Here is a 9,705-nt window from a genome sequence, read left to right as displayed (position 1 = left end):
GACCGTAAAATAAACCCTGCGATTCAAGCACATATCGAATCGTGATCCGATCGCAGTGTATTTTATCTGTACGCGTGTTCAACGCGCGTCGCTGTTATATCGATGTTTATCAGCCGCAGTCGAACAATTTCGCTGATAAAACCGCAACGGTCAAATAATTAAAAACCGAACGGATCGTGCACCTATTATGGTATTCGATTCGTTTACGAGCAATTATTAAAATACTGTACCGTTACTGTACGATTCGTTGTGAACACGCGAACGTGCCACGCGGATATTTGTCGACGCGTACAATACACGCACGTTTTGAGACACACTATTCACCGTACTTACCGCGGCAGGGCGAACGTTTTAATAACCGTCGTGAACTGTCCCCCCACGTGCCCGTTATGACGTCACCAAGTGCTTGGCTCCGCTACAAATTACAAAAAAAAAAAAAAAAAAAAAATCAACTTACTATATAACAGCACGCATGCGTTTCTCCCGGTTCATTTACGAGTTTCAGTAAGCCGCGAGTAGCGTCGCTGCCGTTTCTCTCAGTGCACATTTTTCGATCGTCGGCGTTGGTGGTAAGTTTGCGAATTTCATGTTTCGTTTGTTTTTCAACTGCTATTTTCCTCCAGGTGTGGAGTGACGTTGTATTGGTTGCTCGGTGCTTATTTTCCGTAGGTTTAATATTCACAAACACGCGAATCCGTATACAATACTGTACAGTTATCGAATAATGCGTAAACGTACCGAAACGTAATAATATAATATCGTATAACGTAAGTAACAATGGTTCTACGGATTTTAATTTTTTCTTTTTGTCGAAACGGACGTAAAATTATTTAAAATTTATCGTTCATTCGTGTTTTTTTTTTTTTTTTTTTTTATGTTAGAAATCTCATTTTACAATCGTTTCGATATCGGATAAAATGTGACGTTAATTATCGCAACTTAACCGCAGATTCGTGTGTTTGCTTTCGATTTGTTAAAATAATTTTTCAAAATAACGATAGGTTGATTTTTTTTTTCGTTTCGCATTATTTCATAAATAATTCATATCTTCGTTAAAACATATGTATGTCGCCGGATATAAAAATTTATTTATTTCAATGTGGCACATGATTAAAGTATTACGTATAAGCGTTTAACACAACAACATTATTTAATTTTTAATTCATGCTTTTTATTAATAAATATGAATACAATAGCTTATTTATTCAACCTAATTACGTACGCTTAATTGGCGCAATTAGTTTTACTGTTGATAAACCCAATTTGATATAAAAATATTATAAAAAAAATAATTAAATCAATTACAAGGCGTGCTATAATCATTTAACAAGTTAATTAGTATAGTATTACCTATACGTATACTAAATTAAAGGATCAGTGATCCTTATTTCTTATATTATTCCTTATTGTTCGCATGCTTTTAGTAAGAATTTAGTTGTTAGTAGTTAATTTTTGCGATTGAACATCATAGATCAAACACATACCAAAACGATTTATTCTTTATGTATGTAATTAATACATAGATTCAATGGCAGAGTTATTGATTGACCTAGAGACAGCTAAAACTGATTCAATTCGCATTGAAACTATTACATTGAACGCTAAATAATTTAATCACAACGGGTTGGGACAATTCATCGTTCGTGGTTTTGGTAATGAACGTGAGTAGAATGAAAACTATGAAACAAGTTTTTTTGAACTCGTGTACTTGACTTCAAGAATTTCCAAAACCGGTTATACCTACAGTCAAAACTAAAAAAAAAATCTACCCGTACTTTCTTTTTGAATTATATTATTTGCCTTGGAATAAACTCGGTTTGTATTTTGTTTTACTCACAGGACCTGAACTCAAAATTGCTTGGTCATAAAAAAATGTGCACATGCTAGTGATTTATTTCCACGATAGTAAATTATACACATACTCGTATAGGTAGTGAATATTATCTATATCGTAATCTCTTTGTATGAAATTATTTAATAATTATTTTTGTTATCAATTGTAACTACTTGACCTTATGAAATTGCCTATATTCTTTTAATAATATAGAATATTCTAGAATCTAGAGTCAGTCGGTAACTTATTGTGTCAAACGCTAACATTTATCAGTGTTTATTTACTTATAACAATATTTTTATAATTATTAATAGAGAACATAATCTGAAAATTATCTATAAATTCCTGCTGACAACAGTACAAATCAATTCTTATTCTATAGCAATAATTTTTTATCATTAATTATTAATGTAGTATGATTAATGTTGATAGCAATCCAATATATTTCGTAGAGTTACAATAATTGTAGTAAATATAAAGTTCGATACTTTTTTTTTGAAAATAAGTTTTCCAATGAAATTGCATACAATTGCAATTAAAATCGTTTTGAAACCAAACTAAAAATTCAATTTATTGCCGCTAGGCTATTGTAATTTAAATGCAAGCTAATCATTTTGACTATTTATTTAATTTATTTATTTTTTTTAAGGAACTCCACTAGCGTATGCGTGACCGTTAAAATTAAATTAACGATACCATAAAATACGAATATAATTGGTTTTGAATGAAATAATGTTGCGTAACTCTATATGTGTAATTGATTTTTCACTGTTCCAGATACGTACTCTCAACACCGAATACGTTTGAATATTCCTAACAAACCAAAGGCATTTAAAAATGTTCCGTTCCTTATACAAATTACCTCAGCGAGTGACTGGACAAATGGCCGTCGACGTACTGTCGAGGAACATGTGTGGCCAAAAACCACAAAGTTTTGAAGAGTACTTCAACGGCAAGAAGTTCATCGTCACCGGATCGTGCGCTGGTTAGTATGAGCAAACATATTTCGACCGTCGTCGATCGTCGTATGTATATACATGTCGGTATTTTACTCGTATAATTATGTACATATGGTCGTGTACAGTTAGGCGCAAACCAAACACATGTATAACTAACTCGTACTGATGTAACCGTTACATATTTGAATATTTTAAATTACCGAGAGCACATAATTTACTGCACAAATTCTTTGAACTATACAATTTTAATTTAATTAAACAATTATTTTGTACCAGCATTTTAACAATAAACGTGTGATGAGCTATTTTTCACATTATTTTAGAAACAATTTTGAATAGTTTACGCTGTTATTATGATTTAAATAATAATTTATTGCTTAAAATGTATATATTCCATTTCGAAAAACGGACAACATAGTTTTATGTGTATTATTCGATTTTATATTTGCTTTCAAAAAATAACTTTCTAAAAAACTAAACCGTTATCGAATTTTTATATAGCCGTTAAAAATATTAACTCGATGAGTATATTGATTGTGTTGAATTTTTTATGTCAAGTTCAATATAAAAAAACGAAAACTTACAAGTTTTGAAAATGTTTAAGTAACATCTAATCTACGGTTGTCAAGTTGACATTTAGACTTACAAATGTTATAATTAATCAAAAAAGATGCATTAATAAAATGTAAAATCATATATATATATTAAATACATTAATATATATATATATATATATATATATATATATATATATATATATATTAAATACATTAATGATCTTCTAAGATATCAAATTATTTGAATTATTTACTTTGTAGTGTATTCATTCTATGCATTTGTAAATACACTTGCAAAACAATAATAATATGGTTTGATTTTGTAATCCTTTTAGAGCTATAAAATAATACTTGTAAAGTAATAATGAGTAAAATATTTTTACAACCGTTGAAATACCTTGCACCTAATCCGAAATATATTTTCGTTTAACCGTTAAAATATCATGATGCTAAAATGTTACTTAATTGTTTATTCTCTAGGAATGGGAGAGAAGATCACCAGTAGATTGCTAGACCTAGGAGCATTTGTTTATACAGTGGTAGAAAAGGATAAAGGCGTTAATTTACCAAACACCAAGCAAGTAGTCTGCGATCTATCCAACTGGGAAGATACCTACAAGAAAATGTTAGAACTCGGTCCGGTACATGGGTTGGTCAACAACGCTGGTGTGGCCGTTATAGAGTCCTTTTTCGATGTTACCGAAGAGGGCTGGAACAAGTAAAACTATTTTTCTTATAAACGATCAATATGTCCATATAAATGTTTATTGGCTTGCAATTGATATTAACATTGGAATAAGTATGGGGTGTAATGACCAAGTCAACAACTATTGTTTGGTATAGGCAACCAAGCATTTACCGTTAATAAAACACATAATTTATACATGTTATATTATATATGTTATATTATGTATATTATACGTGTTTATTATAGATGTGGTATATGATGATCGCCCATTATACAATACGTGCTGACTTAGTCATTGTGCCCCGTGTACAGTGTGATGAGAAACAAGAGTGGTTGATTTGGCCGGACTCGAGTAGTTACGAGAAGGCACTGAAGAAGGAGAAAATTTTATGAAGAAAAATATTAGAAGAGTGCGGGATGATTAAAACAAGAAGTAATGAATGTAGAAGTACATGATTAAAATTAGAATTGTGTAATAAGAAGTATACACAATACGCTTAGCTATGATTTTACTATCAATTAAGTTTTTTTTGAATTGAATACATGTGTCATTTATAGGTTTGATAAATTTTTCTTTCTCTACAATCGCATCGTGCTTAAGCACTGATAATATTTTATGACAATATACTCGTATATTGCATAATCGTGAACGTTTTTTATTTATAGTATTCGCACTGTGTTCCGTGCCAATAATATTTTTCGTTTTTACTATAATGCACTGATATACGTTTGAGATTGTCTTCTCGTTTCGCGACCCTGATCGTGGATAATATTTCATTTTCACTTTATTTCGCATCCCCGTGATCGGTATCCATTCCCGCGGATACAATAGGACCCAGCCATATCTTCTCAGCTATCACGTAAATCGTTTCGAAAACGAATTCCGTCACAACCCACTACTGACGCAATTGAAATAGTTGCATTGGTAATTATTCGCGAGTACAAATGTTAAAGTCGATATTCGCATGTTCGCGCCCGAGAACGAGACGCGTGATCGAACTGATGATCAACAGTGATCGAAGGTGCATTGAGTCCGTTTTCCACCGCATTCGTCCTAATCGTGTTCGAATTATTACAATCATTCAGCATGCGCATTACTTAAACGGTATAGTTCGTCCGATGCGTGACACACGTAAATGAAATGTAGATAAGTGCCTACTGTGTCTTGTTAGTAATTCTAAGATAGCAGTGGTAATTTAACTCTGTCCATAGTAAACCCTCCCGAAAATATTTTCTGTATACGCTATTGAAATGTCGCACGATAATTTTCTTACATCTGTCGTCGAAAGTCGTGGATCACTCGGATCCGGCGGCAATAGTTTCGGACGGGCTTTCGCGACGGGATCGAGTCATTACGTGCGACCACCTCGAAGTTTATCAGTGTACTATTCATAGCGTCAAACAGACCGCGTCAGACCTGCGCGGTTTGAACGCGCGTTGCCGCGCGACACCGCTATCCGTAGCGGATTTTAAACAACTTAACATTTTTCTATACGGCACGCGATGCACTACAGCGGTTCAACGCGCGTATTCCGTTCATTTTAATGATTCTGACAACACCGATTCAAATAAGTTTGTAACTGATTTTTTTAATTATATTCATAACCATTAATAACACTACGATTGACATCGATATTTCAATCAATGCTAACCGAAAAGGAATAATGTCTTTGAAATACTGCTAATGATTATCGCACGGACAAACACGCAAAAACAAATGCCGGTACAGTTGCTAGACGATTTTTCTAATAGTTCGTCGTACGAAGGAATTCTGTAGTATCACTCAAAGCATTCGTTCGAGGACTTTCGAAATTATTCATAAAACGTAATTAACCGATTGTTAGACACCCGTACGAAACCGAACGGGCGAATCTAAAACGCTTTTTCTGGGTTCAGATATCCGAACGGATCCGCCGTCGCGATGGATTCCGTTGTATTTAAGTGACTGATCGTGATCCACACCGTATAGATAAACGAAAAATAATTTAAATGGAAATCAACAGCGATATTTAACGAATGATTAACGCAATCGCATTACGCTTTCCACGCCGCGCGCTCGTTAGGCGGATGAAAACGCGTTCCGAACTCGTGAGCGAACGTACACGGTCGGGAACGCTGTAGTGCGGCGCGACGAGCGCGTGGCCCGGACCTAAGTAATAACCGGCGATTAATAAGCGACGTTTTTGCGCAGGACCCTGAACGTGAACGCCAGGGCATTGGTAAGGACCAGCCAGGCGGTGGCTAAGAACATGATCGACGCCGGCATCAAGGGGTCCATCGTGAACATTTCGTCGACCATTTCCACGGTAAGCTGCGCCCGCGATAACGCCTCGAAGCGCGCGTTTCGAAAAAAAAAAAAAATGTATAAACACTAACGCGGTTTTCCAGAGAGCCATCCCCGAGCACACGACGTACTGCGCGTCCAAAGGGGCGGTGAATCAGATCACCAGGTGCATGGCCATTGAGCTGGGCAAATACGGCATCCGCACCAACAACGTGAACCCGACGGTGGTGCTGACGCGCATGGGCAAGATCGCGTGGTCCGACCCGAAGAAATCCGAGCCCATCATGCAACGCATACCGCTGGGCAAATTCGCAGGTCAGTTGTGTTAGAGCCGAACCGGTCACTGTTATCGATTTATTTATATTTATTTATTCTTCTTCTGGATTTGGATTTCGTGCGGAAAACCCGACGATATTCGGACCCTTTCGCGGGCCTAGAACGATCGGCAGAAAGGGTTTTTTTTTCGTTTTATCACCACGGAAAAAATCGGTTGTTCCCCGATAAAATTGTCCTCTGCGATGGGCGTCTCGTGCGAACGCAGTCAGTGTTACGGTCGAATCGAATATTTTTGATTTTTCGACAAGACAGTTTTCACTAGTTCGTGCCCGATGGTTAAAATATTATCTAATTATTATTATTTAACTCTTGATAATAATATTTTTGTAAGTTATAACGAGAAAACAAATAAATACATTCCTGTACGGATAAACAATAGCAACAGTTTAGTATTTCGTATTTCAATGTTTTCGATAAAATACAAAAAAAAAAATAAAACTAATTTTACTCTATCGTAACAAAACGACTCCGTAAGCGCCCTATGTTCTTCGTGGATAACGTACAAAGCAACGGTTAGGTTAAGCAATGGTAGTGGTTTCGGTGGACTAACAGTAGTATTTCTACATATTGATTACTGTGTCAGAAAACTCGTGATGAAAATATTTGGACGCGGTTTGTACTGTAAATTATACATTATAACTAAGGAACGAATTTGTATGTAAATGCATATTTTTATTAAAACAAGATATTTAAGATTCGATAAGAAATGTTTATGATTTAAATCATTCGTATTAAAATGATGATACTTTTATTTTACATATTTTGGTATAATTACATATTTTTACATATTTCACTAATTTGTAAATATTTATAAACATATTTTTATCATTTCATCATTCATACGTCTACTTCGTATGAAAATACAAGAAATTATTTCAGAATTAGAATCAGAAACTTCTATCGCTATTGGAAAAGCTCAAAATATTATGCAAAATGAAACATTGCAAATAATTGAATTTTAATTAAAAATAATTTAACAAAATTATTAATAAAAAATATGTCCCCAAATGATAATATGCAAATTGTTGAATCAGCGATTAAAATTCGTAAGCAGACCAATAGATGTTGTAAGAAAGAAAATTCATGCTGTTACAGACAAAAATTCCAGGCTGTATTGATTTTAATACAATCAATGACATAATGAGTGGCAGACGCCATTCTAAAAATTTGGAATTATCGCCTTCTGATAGTATACGTTTGAAATATACTTTTAATACATCGGTTGACGTGAAATTATAGCAATATTAAAAATATTTTGATACCTAATAGGCGACATTTAACATTTGATAATTTAAAAGATATTGTAATAACTCAATGCAATAAATCATTTTGATAATTTAATAATAATATTAATTTTTTTTTTTTTTAATTTTTTTTCCCCACATATTTATATGTTTCTAGCACATATTTTATAAATTATACTTACATATATATGTATAAATTTTTGTTTTTTTATTACATATAAATCCGTTCCTTAACTATAATTATTGTGTTTTTCGTATTCGTTATGATATTATCACGACGAAAATATCATTTTAGTACACTATGAACGATTTAGTTAAACAAAATTAATTTTAAAGAATTTCTTCCGCGTGGAGATAACAGGAACGTGAAGTGTTAAAATGATAAAACTCATCGAAGCTATAAATTTTTTATTTAATTTTTCAATATCGTCTGGACATTGTTTTCAGAAACCGATGACATAGCGAACGCTGTGATCTACATGCTCAGCGACTACTCCACGATGGTGAACGGAACGGCTCTCGTTGTCGACGGAGGATTCTTGGCGGGTTAGGCTGGCGAGTCGATCGGTGTACGAAAAACAAGTTTTGAAATAATTTATTAATTCGACGAAAACATCCCGTTTGATTTGTACATTATTACACTTGGACGTTTAATTTGTATAATCGCATACTTATTTATTAGATGAATTATACGATAATTACAAATTCAAATTATTGTTCGAAAATAAATTATTCATCTTGACGAAAACGATAGTGTATTAAATATTTTTTTAAATGCACAGTGTAAGGATTTTTTTTTTGTTTTGTTCGAAATTCATTTTGAACACTGTACAATTTAATAGAATAGCATTTAAATTTGACATTGCCCAGATCTCTTACGGAATACTAAACAAACAGAATGCTAAGTTGTTTTCGGTGTAATATTTTTATATATTTCATGGAACGTTGTAACGTTAGTTGCACTTAAAGCAATCGATAATCCATTTTACTTTACTTATTTGTTAGTTGACAAATAATTACAAAAGTGATAGTGATAATAGTTGTAGAAAATATAAAACAACCGCGAATACAATTACCCGCTGTAAAAGCAATGCGATAATTAAGTCATTCGTTATGTTTTTATTCTATCTATCACAATACGGTTCAAGTGTTTTAAAAAATACTTTTATCAAAAACGTCTTCGCATAGTATAGAACTTATATATTGTGATTGAAATAGTGAAGTTATCTATATTTTGAACGTTTATACGAAATATAATTTGTACTACAAAAAAGTTTTTTTTTTGAAATTTAAATATAATTAATTTTTAATAAATTTAATATATAATATATCACTACAGTTTTATAAAATTGTTTTTTATAATAACAATAAAATAGAATATAGCTGATATTTTACATAAGTTTTTCATAAATTGTTGACTGAATTGTTGTATAATAGGCAATAATATTGTATGTTAAAATTAAATTTCTAACCATAGGTTCTAACGGAAAACGTGGCAAAAATATTAGAATGTAGGATTTCCAGAAATCCTCGTTGTAAGAATGGGGGCCAGGGTAAAGATCTTTCGTGGCCGTCGCAGAGACAGTCAGTATCCCATACCGCTAGTGGGCCAATGAACATGATGTAGGTCCACCGTGGTTTTGTTTTGTATACCACAGCGTTATCAGGTGGACCGGAAACGACAAGATACACAGAGTTGACGAGCTTCAGTGAATTGAAACGTAATGACGTGGGCGGGGACTAGACACTAAAACTCTCAAGATTTTAAAGTTTTCCATTTCGGTTTTGGTTTTTTATGATATA

The 9,705-nt window shown here is 33.2% G+C and overlaps 1 protein-coding gene across 1 annotated transcript; it reads left to right on the top strand.

Annotated features, from left to right (window-relative positions):
- The first annotated feature begins 464 nt into the window (after window positions 1-464).
- LOC112686092 (L-xylulose reductase-like) lies at window positions 465-8,650 on the top strand. Its single transcript, XM_025558219.1, has 6 exons — window positions 465-569; window positions 2,612-2,819; window positions 3,831-4,068; window positions 6,230-6,344; window positions 6,427-6,637; window positions 8,350-8,650. The coding sequence occupies exons 2-6, from the start codon at window positions 2,672-2,674 to the stop codon at window positions 8,451-8,453; spliced, it is 816 nt and encodes a 271-aa protein (XP_025414004.1). The 5' UTR covers window positions 465-569; window positions 2,612-2,671; the 3' UTR covers window positions 8,454-8,650.
- Window positions 8,651-9,705: the final 1,055 nt, after the last annotated feature.

This window comes from Sipha flava, unplaced genomic scaffold (assembly GCF_003268045.1).
Source record: "Sipha flava isolate LNK unplaced genomic scaffold, YSA_version1 2_pilon_pilon, whole genome shotgun sequence".
Lineage (NCBI taxonomy): Eukaryota > Metazoa > Arthropoda > Insecta > Hemiptera > Aphididae > Sipha > Sipha flava.
The sequence above is the reverse complement of the archived record's forward strand: the minus strand, read 5'-3'. Positions and strand labels throughout refer to the sequence as shown.